Source organism: Centruroides vittatus, unplaced genomic scaffold, assembly GCF_030686945.1.
Source record: "Centruroides vittatus isolate TY-2023 unplaced genomic scaffold, ASM3068694v2 contig_93, whole genome shotgun sequence".
Classification (NCBI taxonomy): domain Eukaryota; kingdom Metazoa; phylum Arthropoda; class Arachnida; order Scorpiones; family Buthidae; genus Centruroides; species Centruroides vittatus.
Genome location: NW_027122616.1, coordinates 201257 through 220322, shown reverse-complemented (window position 1 = coordinate 220322; position 19066 = coordinate 201257). Strand labels below are relative to the sequence as shown.

General features: G+C 30.6%; 2 protein-coding genes across 3 annotated transcripts; one reads left to right on the top strand and one right to left on the bottom strand.

Annotated features, from left to right (window-relative positions):
• Positions 1-3925: 3925 nt before the first annotated feature.
• On the bottom strand, positions 3926-7180 carry LOC136984802 (cap-specific mRNA (nucleoside-2'-O-)-methyltransferase 2-like). The gene is made up of 2 exons (XM_067281946.1): positions 7160-7180; positions 3926-7061 (listed from the first exon to the last, which is right to left on the bottom strand). The coding sequence occupies exon 2, from the start codon at positions 6938-6940 to the stop codon at positions 4712-4714; it is 2229 nt and encodes a 742-aa protein (XP_067138047.1). The 5' UTR covers positions 6941-7061; positions 7160-7180; the 3' UTR covers positions 3926-4711.
• Positions 7181-7315: 135 nt separating this feature from the next.
• Positions 7316-18656, top strand: mRpS2 (mitochondrial ribosomal protein S2). 2 transcript variants are annotated; one of them, XM_067281974.1, is made up of 4 exons: positions 7316-7411; positions 7488-7583; positions 17854-18131; positions 18207-18656. In XM_067281974.1, exons 1-4 carry the CDS (start codon positions 7369-7371, stop codon positions 18585-18587), a joined length of 798 nt encoding a protein of 265 aa, XP_067138075.1. In that variant the 5' UTR covers positions 7316-7368; the 3' UTR covers positions 18588-18656. The 2 variants fall into 2 exon arrangements, with proteins under 2 accessions (XP_067138075.1, XP_067138074.1); XM_067281973.1 differs by having other exon boundaries at positions 7488-7588; positions 17859-18131.
• Positions 18657-19066: the final 410 nt, after the last annotated feature.

Sequence of the window (19066 nt, the reverse complement as noted above, 5' to 3'; positions counted from 1 at the left end):
ATCGGAACCTGATTTTTGGCCTGCAAGCGCTGAGAACTTTTCATCCTATTTTATCAGTCTCACAATGGAGAGGCAGAATGAGAGATTCAGGTTCCAACATATGTGGGTCAACCCGTCCAAGGAAATTCCTGTGCCAATCTGGACTCGAATTTGGGTTCTTCGGAGCAGCAGGCTGGTATTTTTACCATTCTGACAATGAGATATCGGCATTGGAGCATTATAGACCGTAAACTCGTTAAAGGCAAACAAATTTGTGTTTCTTCACTTACATATCGTTGACTAAATCAGAAAATAAGTTGTGATCAATGAAAACTGGTGTTTTAATTCATTTCATTTGCATATTGCAATGATCATGAATCTCTTCACTGCAGTACACAGAAGTTATGCAGTAAAGTGTATTTCTGTATTTCTATTACACTTTGTTTTTTTTTAATTGTTCTCTTCAGGAAGATACAAAAGAACAATCTTTTAGGAAGTGCTATTCCTAATAAATATAGAATAGACTATCTTTCTAAAAATTTGCAAAATGAGAAAATAAAAATGTAACTCAAGAATTGGCAATTTATTTTAAATCAGAAACAATTCTACATTTTCCACATAATTTACCATTCGATTCATTAAATATTTATTTGTAATTAAATTTAAATATATTGGATGTCTCGGCCAAACCGAAATCTTGACTTCCGATCGGTTTGGAGCACCAACCTATTAATATAGGTGAGCTCTTTATTCACCATCGACACTTAATGATAATGAATGTGTAGCTCACCATTATATATGATAATTTAATATATTGATTAATTTATAATTATAACAAACAGAAATATTTAAGAAACAAGTCTTTAAAAACACTAATAAATTCACTTAATAAATAATTCAAAATTTAAAATATTATTCTATTTTTTATACGGCAATTGTCTTGGGAGGAAATAATAAATTTGACCTCATTTGGCCACAGTCATCTTGTTGACTACATACAGCGAGACCCTGTTTACCTAGATCAGGCTTGGCCAACCCGCGGCCCGTCACGTTAAATTGTGTGGCCCGCTAAGCGATATGATTTATCTATTAAAACTTTTGTTTCCCGTTATGTGTATACTAAAACAATTAAATAAATGAAAATTTGCATGTGTCATTGTTATATTGCGCAAGTGCGAGTACAAACTCTTGGTATAACAATAAAATCTTATTTCATTTTGTATTTGTTTTACTTTTTTAAAAGCATGTTTGCCTAAATTGTGGCCCACCGTAACCTTACGCGTGATCAAAGTGGCCCGCAAAACAATTTGGGTTGGTCAGGCCTGATCTAGATCAAATAGAGCCAAAAGATGCAAATACCTGGATAAACCAAACAGTGTGATATTTTAATTAAAGTCTAAAATTTCGAACTGAAAAACACTTTTTATTGATTGAACATAAACAATAGAAACATTAAAATTATATAAATACTCAGTATATATAGTGTTTTTATCCTTGCAAATTTGAGATTGCTACATAAATGTACATTAAGGTCATAAATAACACTTCAACAATCTCACAAACATTGCAAAAAATAATAATTTTTCCACAAATGTGTAAAAATTTAAATAGAAATGACTATGAGAACCAATTGGGATAAAGGGGGTATGACTGTAAGTCATTAATTTTCAATCTATTATTTGCAGTCTTTAAGAATGATTGTAAAATTTAACTTACGGATAAACCAGAAATTTGAAAGCTTTAAGATAAAAATAAATAAATTAACTAAATCACAGATTCAATTTTACTGTTCAACAATAATTTTTAAAAGCACAAAACTGTCTTTACATCAAAAAAAGAAAAATACTGTTGAACCAACTGCAAAATTTAGTATTGTTTTGTATAAAAACATATTTTTTTTTTAACATAAATATTGCTTATTGAAGAAATATTTATATTTTATAGCTTTCTTTAACTTAAATTACGACACTTAAAACATCATATAAATGATACATTTAATAATAATAAATGTAACTTGAATCTGAATTATTCAACGTTTACATGTTTTTCAAGTCTAACCATCTGTAAGCATATTTTAATGTTATCTGTAGGACACTTAATAAATCACAGAGTAACTAATATACACAAAAAATTCATTAATTTATCAATGAAATTTTCAGATTATTAATTAAAAAGTTACATAAACTATAAATTAAAACTTTCTTTAAAAATAAATTGCATATAATATAGTATGCGTAATTTTTCATTACACAGAATAACGTAAATAGTTATAATGTAGCAGAATCAGCAATGCTTTAACTCATTACATTGTGTTAACAAGTATCGTGTTGATAAACAATTATTACTGTTAGATATTTATATATTTAATCTTTCATTTATGAAAACTTACTAATTATAATTTGGAAAATTGTCTGGCTTTATTTAAAAGCAATTGCATTTTTAAAATTGTTATTTATATAATTATAACAACTTTCATGCTTATATAATAGGTTAATTTCAACTATTTTTTATGGTACAAAAATATCATTTAAAATTATGTATGTATGTTTACATTACATACGAGACTATTCTATAAAGTTATTAGGAATATCATTAAAAAAAATAACTTAAAAACTTTTTATTTTGGTAAAGTGTAAGTGTATGTATACTATAATATACATTTACACACAAACACAATATTATATTCTGTCTTTGTGTGTATGTGCAGGAGTTATCACTCTCAGTTTATTCAGAAATGATCTCGTCGAATCACAAAAGAATAGTTTCTGTATTGTCACTTGTTACAAATTCTATCAGGAAACATTTGTCGACATTTGAAATTACAAATTAAATGACAAAAGTTAGTTATACAAAACTTTAAAAATAGCATGTAATAGCATTAAATGTATCTTAGAATAGTTACTATTGGATCGTAAATTATGGAAACGCAGTCAGCACTAAAGCAAGTTTTTGTATAAATTTAAAAATACTTTACTGTAAGCAACCAAATAGATTAACTCTACCAATAAAGTAAGTAACACAACAATAACCCAAGCATACATCAATCAAATTGTCATGCAGTTTTCTCTAATTCATTTATTATTCCTTTAATTTCAATTAACTGATAAAATTAAAAGCATTTTCTAATTAGTTAATAAAAAAAGTATAAATTGGATTGTAATCTTTTAAAAATTTAATAAATAATTAATAAAGGTATGGATAAAATTATTACATTAGTGAAAAATATAAAATGAAAATATGTTTAGTATAATATCTCTACAGAAAATATGAACTAAATAATATATATGTAAAGTACAATTAACGTTAATATAGTCAATATTTATTTAATATTAATATAGTCAATATTTATTTATATAATTCAAACATAAAATTAATAGTAAACCGAGTAAATAAACCTTCATTTTTCTGAGTGATGTTCGATTACCCGATTTATCCAAAAATATATTTGGTTACTTAAATTTTTGAAAAGTTTCTCTTTAACTTTTTCTATCGTACAAACTAAAATCGTTCTTTCACGATCTAAAAGAATGTAAATTCTTTTATAATCTATGATTTAAGATCTTTCTTTCGTGTCCCAATGGAAGTAGCTTGTTGATGAGGAACAGATCAAACTACCTATAAAATTTCTGCTTGGACTCAGAGCTGGATCTCCAGAGTAACAAACTGATATCTTTACTTTGCAATTAATCCATATTATTAATAGTTTTAATCTATACCACGTATATTTTTTCTTACAGCTTTGGTAAACTTGCAATAAAATTCTGAATTATCTATTTTTAACAGACAAGAAAAAATAGTAAAATAATGAATAAAATTACACTGAAAATTCACAACTAAATAAAATTTTCATGTACAGTATGTAAGTTACAATTTGCAAAAATAAGTTCAATATTTACAAGATTAAAACAAGATAGATTTTGAAGATGTAAACAAAGGAACACAAAGATTTAACCAATATAAAAGTAAATTTAATCAATATGTTTATTACATTTGATTCTTTACAAAGAGTAGGAAAACCAATTTTCCACTTGAAAATCACCGGATAAAAATTATTACAATTTTGTACCTAATTAATACACGATGAAACGACATTCAATTAAAATACATAGAAACACCGAATGAGACAATTACACCTTTAACGTGAAACTATGTACAATACATGAAAAATAAATTAGAAAAAAGTTTTTCTAAGTTATTGAAGTGACAGACGTTTTAAAGATATTGGCAGGAATTTTAAAAAATAATCCTTGTTATATATTGATTGTTAATCCAAATAACTCTGATGGCATCAGATATTTCAATCGTTCATTTCTTTAGCTGTTTTAAGTCCAAACTGTTGCTTCTGTCTCTCCAGAGACAATACTTTATGCAAATGAATTGTTAAAATACATATTGTTGATCATTAAGGAATTATTTGCATTAAATGTTGGCATCCTTTTCAAATATCTGCAGTTTGCGTTCATTGCATTAGTAATGGATTATTTCTTCTTTGATTAAAGTTCAACAACTAATGACTATATTTTTTTCCATTTTTATTATATCTTTAAGACAGATGACTAGATTTGAAAATTAAATATCTAAAAACAGTAATTTTTTTGGCTTTTTAATCAATCACTTCATACAAAAATATACATAATGAGAATTTGTGATGGTTATGCACCGAAACATCAATTGGTTATATCAATACTAACGATAAAATGTCATTTACAACAATTTTACTAATTAAAATAGTTTATTTCTCAATTTCGGATAATATTTTATGCAATTGTCGTGTGAGAAAACTTTGGTTGGCTCTCATAACGAATGTGAAAAATGGATCCTCACACAAATATTCAATAGGAATAACTTCTATAACAGTATTCCTACTGCTGGACTCCATCAAAGAATTAATGTTTTCAAAATGTTTTAAAATTTGATTTTTATTTTCCATATAATGTGCCGAAAACAGCCACAGTTGACTTGTTGAAGAATCAGCATCGATACTTGGAGACAGAACAAACATTTCTGAAAATAAATGGCTCAATAGATATATAATGCCGACGGTAAATCTCGTGAGACATCCTTGTAAATATAAAGCGAAACAATCGTTAGCATTTAAAACATTAATTATTTTTATGCAGTATTCAATTAAGTGTTTTTTGGAATCAATTTCTTTCCTGAAAATATGGGAATGTGTACAACAAAATGGATCAAAATGAATTAATTTTGGATCTTTTATACTTTCAACATTTTCATTAAAATTTCTAACGTTTATGGAAAGTGGTAATATATTTTTGAATTCTTCTAACAATGATGTATGTATCTTACAAATATTAAAAACAACACAAATTTTTGATAGCATATTTACCCATTTGACATCATTTTGTACATTATGCCAATTATAACTGTTTCTAGAAAAGTTCCATTTCTGTAACTGTGAACTTGCACCAAATTCTATCCACAAAGAAAGCAGATTAGGATAACAAAATCTAGAATTTGTTATACATTTGTAGGGAAATCCTCCCTTAATCCACATTGCATTTGGTTCTATTGAGAATTGTTCGAATTTGACAGTTTTGAATTCGTTATCCGAAAACGAAAACCATTCCGACAATTGCTTTTTGATTCGTTTTAGTCTGCACTTCTGTTCTTCATTCTGTTGGTTCTGTCTAGAATTAAAGCTGCCACTTCTCTGTGTTTGCTGAATTATATCATCGGGAAACAATTTAGTATTACTAATTTGATGTTGGTGACTTTTAAATTCTTTGGTATTTATGATTTTTTCAGATTTCTTAATTCGTTTAAGTTTGTATTTTGATACATACATGTCCGCACATATTTCTTTTACAGAATTTAAATGAAGACATTCTTTGCTAGTCATTCCTTTATAAAATCTGAGGTTTTCCTTTATGGTCATTTCCTGATAATCTTTGAACTGACTACAACAATTATACAATTGTTCTAGAAAATCGTCAGGAATAATTTCAAGGGGAAATATTGCTTTCTGAAACGAATTACATCCTATTTTCTTCCTCAATACTTCTAATATCGATAAAATATCATTCCTTCCTTTATAATTCAAACATACGACATAAACTTCCGAATTACCCGACTTACTGGTTGCAGGCTTAAACAAATTAACTTTCCGAAAAATGCAGTTTAGAAGATACATGATGCAAATTGCATCACATTCGTAAATAGTAAACATCTTCAATACAAAATTTCCTCCGTCCTTTAAAAGATGTAATGCAATTACCACTTCTGCAAAGTTCAGTGCAACGATGAGATTTTCTTGCTCGGCAGGATTCTCCTGGCAGTCGATACTGCCGTCGGCAGTTATCAAATCTAGTAAATTTTCGGACTTTTTAAGATCAATTTCTAAAAACACCATTAAATCGTATAAATAAACGGGATTTAAAATATTTCCCGTGTTATCGTTTCCGAAATGCCAATTCTTTAAAGTCTTAATGAGGAAACGATCGTCCATGATTGCAAACCCGAGGCAATTTCCTTCATAGTAAGGATTAAGCGTGTTGGCTTTCCATTTCCAATTAACTTTCCACTTCAGGCAAGAAACGTAATGATTGAGAGCGGTGACAAAAGCTCCGGGCGCCTCGCACAGATGAAAACTGGAAAAGTCCCGAACGTCGCAGGGGACGAGAGGATAGGAAGAGAGAATCTCGTAAAACTTCAACCAGGCCTGAGTCAGGAGTTCCGGACCGATTTCGCACCTGACGGTGTTCAGCACGAATCCCGCGCGATTGGTGTAAGTGGTGTGTCTTCTCCATTGTTTGATTTCTTTGTCGTTCAACAAGTTTTTAGTTTCGTTGAGTTCTTTCTTCAACTGTATAAATTTTTCCACTTTCCACTGTTCTGCCGTGAAAAACACTTCCAAATCTGGCAAAATTAATTCGTTTATGGGTTTAAATTCGAATTTTTTCTCAAACAATTGTTGCGCTTCATTAATGGATAGATTTTCCATTATATACAATGTTAACTATATGGAAGTCATTTTATAACGAATTTAGGATAATAAATGGACTTGTAATTAAAAAAATCACCCATAGAACTGATATATTCATCCAAATCATTCCTAAAAATTACTAAACGAAGGAAAAAATCAATATTTTACTAGAAAAAAAAGATCAAGTTTAACATAGAAATGGATTTAACAAAAAGCATAACATTACAATCAACTTACCATCTTCGATTTACGCTTATGCGCAACCAGATGGCGCCGTTATTTCTGAAAATTTAAATATTGATTTATCGCTAATTTTGCTCTCGTTTTTTAATTTAAGTGATAAAATTATCAAAATTTTTGAATTTTATGCATTTTTCCAGCGTAATATATTTGTACAGTTCTTGTAAAATTAGGAAAAATTTAAAATAGATGGCGCTAAAAACAAAATGGCGGCTTTCAGCAGCATGCTCGCTACCTCTCGTCTTTTTAGTGAGTATTGTCAAATTAGAGTTAAGATATATTCATTTAAGTGTAATAATTATATATTTCTTTCGGTAATTTATAGGATATTTTAGAAATATACGTCTGCCTAATGCTAGGAGCTCTACTTTGTCAGCTAAAACTGTTTTGGTTCAAGTATCTTCGCAAGATGAGTCACGTGGTAATGTTTTGATATGAAATAACTTTATAAGGTTCTATTATGTGTCAATTAGGTACAAAAGCAACTCTGAATGAGGATATAGAACGTGCACATAAGATTAAAAATGTCAAAGGAAACCAATGTAAACCACCAGTTCCTTTGACTTTTTTACTTCTATGGTACTTACACATTGTATAGTAGTGTAGCCAAAAGATTTTTTGCTAAGATCAAAGTGCGAGATTGTGGTATCTGCAGTGGATGGCCGACTGGTCACTTGGTGACTGGGAAGCTATCTGCTCCCGGCCTTTCGTCGTGCCTAGCTTGGTCTTTGGGCCAAGCAATCATGGCTACTTTTTGGGCTGTTCCTGCTGCCACCATGGCGCCCTGTGCTGGGGGTCGTTCGCCAGTGTTGGCCCACTGGTTGTAGGGTGTTCGAGTGTGATGGTGGTCCACGGATCCAACGCCTGACTAGCTCGGTGGTGGATCTTCAAACTTTCAAACATCGGTATATAGACATACCCCGGAAGTAGTTGGTGCAATAGCATTTCTCGTATTTTATGAGCTTTTGGGCGTCTGTAGTAAAGTGGAAAATAGTAGATTTTTTGTGTTGTTTTGAGAAATAGTTTCAGATTTTTTCACTTTTAAATTTTAACCTATTTTTAAGGGTTTTCGAAATTCCAAGTAGGCTGATTTCGGGGGGTATATCTCATGACGAATCAACTGAAGTCTGTTGGTTCCTTTGATTTTTTTACTCCTGTGGGCGTGGTCTATGACTCCAAGGCTTGCCGTGGCTTTTTTATAGCATCATCAACTCATTTGCCAAATACATTTTTTATTTGCCATTACTTTTTCACTTACCATGACTTTTTGTACTGACCTGAAATCAAAACACAACTGACAATGTAAAAAAATAGTGAGAATTTTTATGACCGAGTTTCTCAAACAGTTTTTGTTTATTAACAGTAAAATTGTATTGGACCAAGACTGATTCATGTTTTGTGATGCTCTTTTTTTTCACAGAGTGACTTCTTCTCCAGACTGCTCTCTGGCTATTTGCCACTCCAATCACCAAATGAATATAATTTTTTCAAATTGCATATTTTGTGATGGGCAGTGTGACCCCTAAACTCTGATAAGTTTGCAACCCTCTCATTCAGAACTCCATTTGTACCAGTTATATTTAATAGTCAGATAATTTGTTATTTCTCCAATGTATATTGGATGGATAAAAAAAGAATTTTGTTTTTTAAATCACCTGAAACAAATTTATTATTTTTCTATAAACTATTTTGCAGTGTCTTCAAAATACACAAAACTTGGCACTATTTAGATCAATAATTTATGCAACACTGTTTTGTACAGATTATCACTTAAAGATTATAAATGCCAATGATGCAAAGGAGGTACAAAATAAATGGAAGCCTCTGTTAGACAAAACAGACTTCAAAACAGTTAGGAACAGGGTCAAATGTGAAGTTAGATAATTCGGTTGTTAATTAGCTGGACTTTGCTTTTGTTCTGCTTTCATTTAACAATGCTGTAATGCACTGTACATAGTATAGTTTTAATATTTTAATGCCAAACAGCCTAGTCATAAATTAAGACAGCATTTAGTCTTAGGTTATAATATATTGTTGTTCAAATGTCATATTCTATTTGGACTTAATGGATATTTTCTTGTATGTATTTTAATATAGTTCTGTATGTTCTTTTCTGTTTAAAATAATTTTTAAACTATAGTCAATTGTTCTATTCCACATAACATTGGTTAAAAATAACATTCTAAATTGATTCAATTCCATAAACTGAAGATAACAGGAGTCAAAAATATTTTTAAATAAAGATATTTTGGTATCTGTACAAAGCAATTTATTCATAATTTATTCATTTATTTTTCAATAAGCTGGAAATACAAATACACTAAACAAAGTATTTATATTCACACACTATCAAAATAAAGCAATGAAAATTAATAGCATAATCAAATGCATGCAAAGTTTATTAATAATTCTTTACTTTTTATAAGGATAGTTTCCGACTAGTATATATTAGAATGATATTGGTATTATTTTTACAGGAGCTGTCCATAAATTACTTAACTCATATGTGGGTGTGTATGCAAGATAATCACGATGGTGTTTATATAAACATTATATAATTCCTGTCTTTAAATCAATTAGTGTTTGATAAATATGTAAGGATTAAGGTTGGGTAACAGGATGATTCATTTTCATTTTTGAAGTGTTGCGTAGTGAACCATACTGTTTGTGACTGCTTTGTGCATTATGCATGTAATTAATAAAATAATGTTTGGTATCATGTACTGTATATTATTCCTTAGTGCAATTAAGGAGTTGATTGAGGATATATATTATATAATTTTGGGGGTGGTTATATGCAACAGCATTACGGATTGTTACAGGGGAGTGGAGTCATAGTTGAAAAGTATAAAAATAGTATTATGTATACATTTGATAAAATTGCCAGGACTATAATTGTAAAATTAATACATTTTAAGGCTATATAATAGCGAGTCTTTCAATGTCCTTTCTGACACCTCAGGAAAATAAGAGTCTTACGGCTCGACAGTCAACTGTGCCACAAGACTTGTTTTCCTGAGGTGTGAGAAATGTCGTCAAAAGACTCACTATTGTATAGTCTTAAAAGTATTAATTTATTGGCCTTCTTTTTTAGTATTATGTAATTTATGGATGATCCCACAATTTCATTAAAAGTTTTTGCATTTATGCAAGTATTTTAAAAATTATGCAATTTATAAGAGTCATATTGATTTTTTTATACTAATAACAGTATAAATAAAAACAACATACTCATGGCAAAAATTATCTACATATTGTTATTTAAACAATTGTTTGCAATCAAAAGCACATGAGTTATCTGCCATAAAAATCTGCCGCATGTTATACAATCCTAATTAATCATTCATTGTTAATCAACTAACTTGATGATCATCCCATTCTTGTATCTGAGTAAAGATTCAGTTCTTATAAGACCACAAATATTGCTCTGCACAAAATTCACCTGGCAGATAATTTTACTTTTCAGCTGTAGTAAATGATTACTTACCCAATTGATATTCTTTACAGAAATCTTCATCTTTTAGTTTATCCAAACCACTTATACTTTATTAGACAATGTTTTAATCGTTTTTGTATTGATATGTCAAAATCTTTGATTCCAGAGTTTAATTAATGCTCCAGTAGTGCTGTTATCCTGTGTATTTCTTTTTACTCTTATCAGCTCTTCTATTCTACAGTCATATTGGATTTGACCCAGTTTATTACAGTAATAACATTCAATAAACCTTTTACTCACCTGTCTTCCTTATATCTTGTATTTTTTGTCATTTGGCATTAAATATAATTGTTTATTTGATTCTGTTCCTTCTTTCTCTACTCTTCAATTAATAATTGAGCCATTAGGTTTCTCATTACTTCTTGACAAGTAGGTTGCATTTGCCATGAGAAAAAAGTCCCAGTGATTTGATCTTCTTCTTTAACATCGACATCAAGGTTAAAGGTTCGACTTGTGTACTGGTGTAATCGAATAATTCACACTCAACAACTTTTTAAAAAATCAGTAATAGTAACTGAAAACAAACGTTTTCGACCGTTAACTCGGTCTTCCTCAGGTTCTAACTATTGAGATTCATTCTCAATAGTTAGAACCTGAGGAAGACCGAGTTAACGGTCGAAAACGTTTGTTTTCAGTTACTATTACTGATTTTTTAAAAAGTTGTTGAGTGTGACATCAGGTTAGCCAAATTGGCAGCTAATTGTTCCGCTTGGCAAATATAGTTAATTCTGCTGGTTGAGTGATCTGTAAATGTAAAAGTCACATTTTAAGTTCATATTTTGTGCATGACTTCTGAATAATGATCAAATTAATTAATCCCACTTTTTTTTTTTTTTTGCTTTTGTCAGCCACATTATGCTCGTCACATAATAATTATCTAATGAATTTAAAATAATTAGTTTTACTCCAACATCCTTTTCTATCCATTTCTGATGATCTGTCAATTCTGTTTCTTCTAGTACATGCATTAACTGATTCAACGAAAAATTTAAAACACAAGTTGTGAAAATATTTTTATAATGACTAGTAATTATTGGTAAACTTTAAATAAACTACTGTCATAAAAGCCAAAATCTAGCAAAAATGGTAAAAAACTCACATTAACAAACATTTTCCTTCACATTAAAATAAAAAACTTTTCTAACTTAGCAGATTATCCTTCAATAAACAGAAGCTTTTGGCCAATTTTAGTAGTGATCCAATCACCACGATATTAATGCGGTTCTTTTATAAACATTCTAACGCATAGAAACCTGATGATGACCGTTAAAAATGGAAGAAAACATTTGTTTTGAAGAAAATTTAATGCTGGTTATAAGTAATTACTTATTTATTTAGTAGTGATCCTCGGGTTATTTGTACAAAATTGAAGGTGTTTAAATTATAATGGAACATAACAAAATATTTAAATTTAAATTTTTGCTACAGTTGTTTAAAAATTATATAGAAATTCAAAATCATATTTTCTATATGACAATGTACGTGGTAATAAACAAGCAATACAATACATAATCCAGGTATCAAATCTGTCAATAATTCTATATCTTGTATATTTTATATCTTGGGGATTTCAAACCATGATCCCCATGTGCATGAGATATTGTCCTGGTCTCGGTAATTTATACATTTCTCTTTGCATACTTAATTACAGTATATATTTCTAATGCTTTGATGTGTTATTTCTGATAGGCTTGACAATTTTTGCCTCACTTTAATGTAGCCTGGCTAAGTCATCTAAGGCAGTGTTTCTCAACCAGGGACCACAGAACATTTCAAAGGAGCCACAAGCCAAAAATCAACTTTTGGGGAGCTATAATGAATTATTATGAACAGCCAAGAAGAACTTCACTATATAAAGAGTGTGGGAGAATAGTACACCACCTAGTCTACTAGAAGTAACAGCAGCAAGAGTGACTAGAGGGTTGTTAATTACAATGGTTTTCTTAATAGTGTATAGAAAGAGATTGAGTGAAACATAGATAGGAAGATATTCTATGGAAGGAACCAAATTGCAAATGACCCTATTACAGTAAAGGATTACCTGACTCTTGTCATTTCTAAAAAATTTGTAAATCGTAGGGTTCCTTCTGTTTACAAATATTACTTAATGATTAGACTATTATCATACTTTTTTCTGTCAACTGTATTATAACAATTTTTTTATACTTTGAATTCCTGTAATTATTGAGTTAACAACATACATAACATTTTAAGTACATAATGATATGTAATAAAAAAATGTAATTCTAATTAAAATTACATTTAAATTATAAAAATACAGGGTGGGAAAGAAAATCACTTAACACCCCTGCTATAGAATATAGAATGTACCCAAAGTTAATTTGCTCCTGTTGGGAACACATTAGACCAAGGGGGAAACATATTGATGTGTGTTACATGCACGGCTGCCATCTTATGGCAGCCATATCGAATTCAACTATGAAACTGTAAATGGGGAGCCTAGGTGTGTCCGGTGATGCTACCACCATCAAACAAGATGGTGGTAGCATCACCGGACACACCTAGGCTCTTTGCTTTTGCAAAAATACACAAACCTACACTGTCCCTCAGACCAATCCTAGATAAAGCCAAATATTTCTTTAAGATTCTGAAAAATAAAGTACACCAAATAGTAGCAGAACATCTGAAAGATTACCCCTTATCGGTGAGAGACTCCAAAGAGCTAGTAGACACAGTGGGGAAGACACACATAACTGAGAACACCCACGTCACGTTGCTTGATTTTCAAGCACTATATCCTTCCATTAAGAGAGCCAAGGATTAACAATTTTCTAGCTGGCATGAATAACAATCCGTATGGACTCACTCTAAAAATAGATTAGATGTCTACAGCCAGTGTAAATTTTCTGGACATTACCATACGGCTCAAGAAAGACAAAATAGAGACTGAAGTCATCAAACCCAGCTTCCGTCCTTTATATATACAGGCAGAGTCTGAAGATCCACATTCCTCTAAGGTGGCGGCATTCAAGGCATAAACAAAACGTTGTTCACACACAACTCTAGATGGGAGGACACACTCAAGGAACTTCAATGCCTAGAAGACATTGCAACAAGTCACGGGTACAATAGAAACATAATTAGGAATTTAGCTCAGAACTTCTATAGACCACAGAGTGGGCGACGTACCTCCACAGACCAGGGAGAGTCCAACGAGATACCTGACTGGGACCCTAATGCAAAACACACAGTGATAGAATATAACAAAAACCTACATTCCCTATATAAAGAAATAGTGCGAAAGAAGGGCACAAAAATAGCTTACAAGAGACAAACAATTTACTCCCTATTGAGAAATGCTAAAGACATACCTGATAGTTTGAGGGCACCAGGAGTGTATAGTGTCCCGATCAGAGACCATAGGTTCCAGAGAAATTTGGTATACATTGGATAGACCAAACGGTCTACAGAAAAAAGGATTAGAACACAAATATGACATTGCCAAAAAATGATGCAACATATGCCACCAACCCGATGTAGAGGCCGACTTGGACAACACCAGCATTATAAAGAAATCCTTCCAGAAGGACCACATCAGCTCCTTGGAAACACTCGAAATTTACAAGGCAAACAAATTGGGGGACTGTGTAAACTTCGAGGAAAGCTATGCATATCTCAAGCATGGCCTGTGAAGACCATCTGCATTAATCTTATATATAAAATTCTCGTGTCACAATGTTAGTTACCGTACTCCTCCGAAACGGCTTTACCGATTTTTACCAAATTTTATATGTATATTCAGTAGGTCTGAGAATCGGCTACTATCTATTTTTCATACCCCTACTCCATTTCCCCCTTTCAAAAATATATTTATATATGGATTAAGGCTTTTATGTCCAACAGATGGCGCTAACTTCCGACGACCTAAGTTTGCTTTTCTGTCAGGATTATGCTTTTCTGTGAGAATGGATGAAGCAGATCATTTTCTATCTATCTATATAAATAAAATATAATGTTCGTTTGTTCCTACCGATTCCTTTGAAATTTTGACACAACGTTGCATTCGAATACGCACGTGATTTTATATATTAAACATGTTGAAATTCCCCCCAGTGGGGGAGATGGACAGGATTAAGGCTTACCGTGAAGAACTCGGCTTCTATTATACTATTTTAGATGCGGTTTTTTGTGTTTTTAATTGCGTTTTAATAGGTTACGTCAACAGAATATACACTAAAAAGGGATTTTTCGATATTCCCCAGCGGGAAAAGTGACGGGATTAAGGCTTACTGTGAAGAACTCGGCTTTTATTATACTATTTTAGATGCGTTTTAATAGGGTACGTCAAGAGAATGTACACTAAGAAGGGATTTTTTGAAATTCCCCCCACGGGGGAAGTGTTATACATTTATAATAGATACATTTTGAGCCACAACTACGCGTGGATGGGTCAGCTAGAAATTACCTAGAAATAATTTATATGGCAAAACAACGTTTGCCGGGTCAGCTAGTAATTATATATTATTCCCTCAATGATCAGCCACAGCATTAAAATACAGTTATTGGGTACAATCATTCAAATCTGTACTATCAATGCATTTAACAGATTTAAACAATTTGTACTTGAAAACGTTCAAAATTCTTGTCATTCCATAATCAGAACAATGAGAACTTGAAGCAGATTCTAAATAAAGGATTGAAAACGTTTGTTCATTTACTACATTCGAACTGTACCAGAAATCCGTGATACTTATTAGTACCAGTACTAGTAAATTCTTTAGAAAGTTGTATCGTAAATTCTCTTATGATGTAGAAGTTTGCTTAGGTTTTGGTTTATTTCGATACTCATTAAATGTAGATTTAATTAGTTTTGGTTTGGTTTTAATTGTCTTCTATTCATAAATGGCTGATAATCTAAGCAATAACAAATTTATGTGCTAGTTTTAGGTTTAAAGTCTCTGATTTTTACTAGGCATTCCTTCATCAAAGCGTTGTGAGAGAAATTGTAGAATGATATTCCTTTATAATGCTTTTTTCGTATTATATGTACGGTACATCCAAATGCACAACATGACAGAGGCATTTTTGTTTATTATTCACTTTATTCGAAACAAGATGAATGACTAACTATGGATAATAGCCACTTTGTATGCACAATATCACATGATTCTTTACATCACATGAATAGATCTCATTACAGTCAATCCTTGATATATTTTCATCATTTGTTTGCCTCTGCAGTTGGCACTAAATTGAGTATGGTGCTAAACCAAAGAATCTCAAACAATATCACACAAGTTTGCACTTGGGAGATTGAAAGCTGTGATCTTGCTGCTAACAATGTCATTTGAAATGAAAAATCATACATTTGATAATTTACAGATACTGAAGGGTTCTCTGTTTATGAGTAGTAGTAGTAGTGTGCTGCCATCTACTGATATGTTTTAAACCTTATACAGTATCTAAAATTTAAATTTTGTCTTTTACTTTAATATATGATTTAGTTCCATAAAAAACATAAAGGCATATTACATTTTAATTATACTAATGACACTTTAATTAACTGCTTTTCTAATTTTATGTTGCACGTAATTGAGTTTGGTTTTTATTTGCTTTCATTTAATTTTTAAGTTAACAAATGAATGCATTCATAATAATCTTTTAATAATTTGTTTTCAATCATTTATTGCGGCTGCTTAGCAATAACGAAAAAACCTGAAAATTTCATGGAAATTGCTGGCCTGTATTAATGTTGTACGCTTTTAATCAAAATAATTAATTGATGCAGTGGATGTGCACATTGAAGTTAAATAATAAAATGTTATAGAAATAAATTATTTTGTAGTAATATATTATCATTTTAAACTTTCGTTTATGCATTACGGTATAAGAAGAGTAGGTTGCCTTGTAGATTTGCCTTGGATAATGTGGAATGTTGGAAAATTGGGATTCTACTGAATGTAATTAGTGAATATATGTATTGTTATGTATAGAATACTGCTGAAGTAAACATATAATTAGTATTTTGAATGAAAAAGATCAATGATTTATCTTTGACAGCTTTAATGTGTAATTAATACCTTTATTCAATTAATAATTAATTAATACTTATCCTGGAGTAGATTGAAATGGTTAATAAAAACAGAATTATATTTTGATTTTGGCAATTAAAAATTTTCCAATTACCATGTTCTAAAATTTAGAAATGAAAACTGATTTTGAATGTCATAACCCTTTATTATACAGGAATACTACTAATAAGTAAGCAAACTGGATAATAAATTAATGACACAAAGATAGTATCAATCTAGCAAACATTACAGAATTTCTGTTATAAATTTAATAATTACTATGAATATATAAATAAAATCTGTAAGAACTAATCTAGATAACTAGTCAGATTTCTATTCTTTGATGCAATTTAAAAAGATTAATACACACTTAAAATGTGTGAGAACTATGAGAACATAGTTACCAGGAAATGACCAGGTGCATATTGTAAACTGTTTATTAAAAGATCATAAATAGGTGATAATATACAATATTATATTGTAAGTATATACATAAAAAATATAATTAATGACATAATGGTGCTGCCAAATTTATAAAGATGCAATAGACATATGATAGAGTTTTAACAGTTAAATTGAAAGCATAATGCTACATACAAAATACAATGTGGCCAAAAGGTTGCTTTCCAAGTGGGGAAAGAGAATACATTCAAATTACAGATGACAATGTAAATAACTTTGGTGATATTTAATGCAGTCTGTGTGACAGTCAGGTTGAGATTAGTGTGAGTATGGAATGATGTACACTACAATACTCATCAATGATAATGTTCAAAGTACTGTACACTCACTCAAATATGGTGTTGTCCATGATGCAGGACTTCACATGTCACTGTTGCAAGAGTTGCATGCAGAATGTTGTGAAGAATGGTATCAATTCTGTCCTTCAACTCATTGAGGAAGATGGGTGATGTCTGGAAGATATATTTCACACTGTATAAATTTTTAGATTTTTAATCCACTTACTTCAAAAAGTTTTTTTCTTAACTGTCTCTTGTTAATTGAAGTAGTATAAATAGCAGTTTATATAAAATATTGATTAAAATCTCCTGCACTATATTTGCATATATAAAGATTATAATAGTATTCAGATGGAAATTCAGAATATAAATTGTGTTTTTACATTGATATTAATAATAATAATAATATTTTTTTAAATGTAGATAAGGAAACCATTGTTTTCAACCCTTTGGATCATCCAGACTTCTTCAATGTAAAAGCCATGATCAATGTAAAAGAACTGTTTGATGCAAAAGTCCATCTAGGTCACAAAGAAGGAACGCTTAACGAACATATGAAGCCATATATTTTTGGATCTCGTTTGGGTCATTTAATAATTGATTTAGATCAAACTGTAGAACATTTACAGAAAGCTTTAAATTTTCTGTCTCACATTGTTTATCAGGACGGTTTGGTATTGTTTGTGACTCGCCACAGACAAGTAAGCATTTGCGATTTTCCCTCTATCTTTACAAATATATATTCTATTTAATAATTATTTATTTTTGAATTTTAGACTGCTTATTTAGTGGAGAAAACTGCAATGGAATGCAACGAATTTTCCTACACTAAAAATTGGTATACTGGAGTGTTTACAAATTCCACTAAGATGTTTTCAAACGTCACCAGGCTACCGGACGTGGTCGTGTTTTTAAACACATTAAACAACGTATTAGAGACCCACACGTGCGTGCACGAATGTGCCAAAATGCTGATACCCAGCATAGGCATTGTGGACACCAACTGTTCTCCAAATCTGATAACCTATCCTATTCCAGGAAACGACGACACCCCTTCTGCCATCGAATTATACTGTAAACTTTTTAAAATGGCTATTTTGAATGCAAAACAGAAAAGGAGAGAGATAATAGAAAAGTTTAAAACTAATGCAGAATAAAAATGTGTGTATTTTGTAAATAAATTTTTAATTTGTAGATAGAAAAATTAAATGCTTCTTTTATCTTCATTTTAATGATTTACTCATTAAGAAATTAAACACATTAAACATAATCATAAGAATATTAACAATTCAATTATTTCTTTTCTGGATAGTATATTTTTAATTACAAAAGAATTTTATAATTATTTTACATATTTTAAGCTGACTAGCCACATACACACACAGGGTTCCAAAAGTAGGTTTACAGTTGTTATTATTAAAGAATATAGAAGAAAACGCATTTATTTTTATACAGTAGACCCCCTATAACACGGTAGATAAGTCACTTAAATACATGAGCCAATCACTCTGTGATTGGCTCATGTATTTAAGTGACTCGTACAACACGGATTCATATAACACAGAACTTATCTACCGTGTATAGGGGGGTCTACTGTACATAAAAAATCAGGAATAATAAATGGTGTTCATTATCA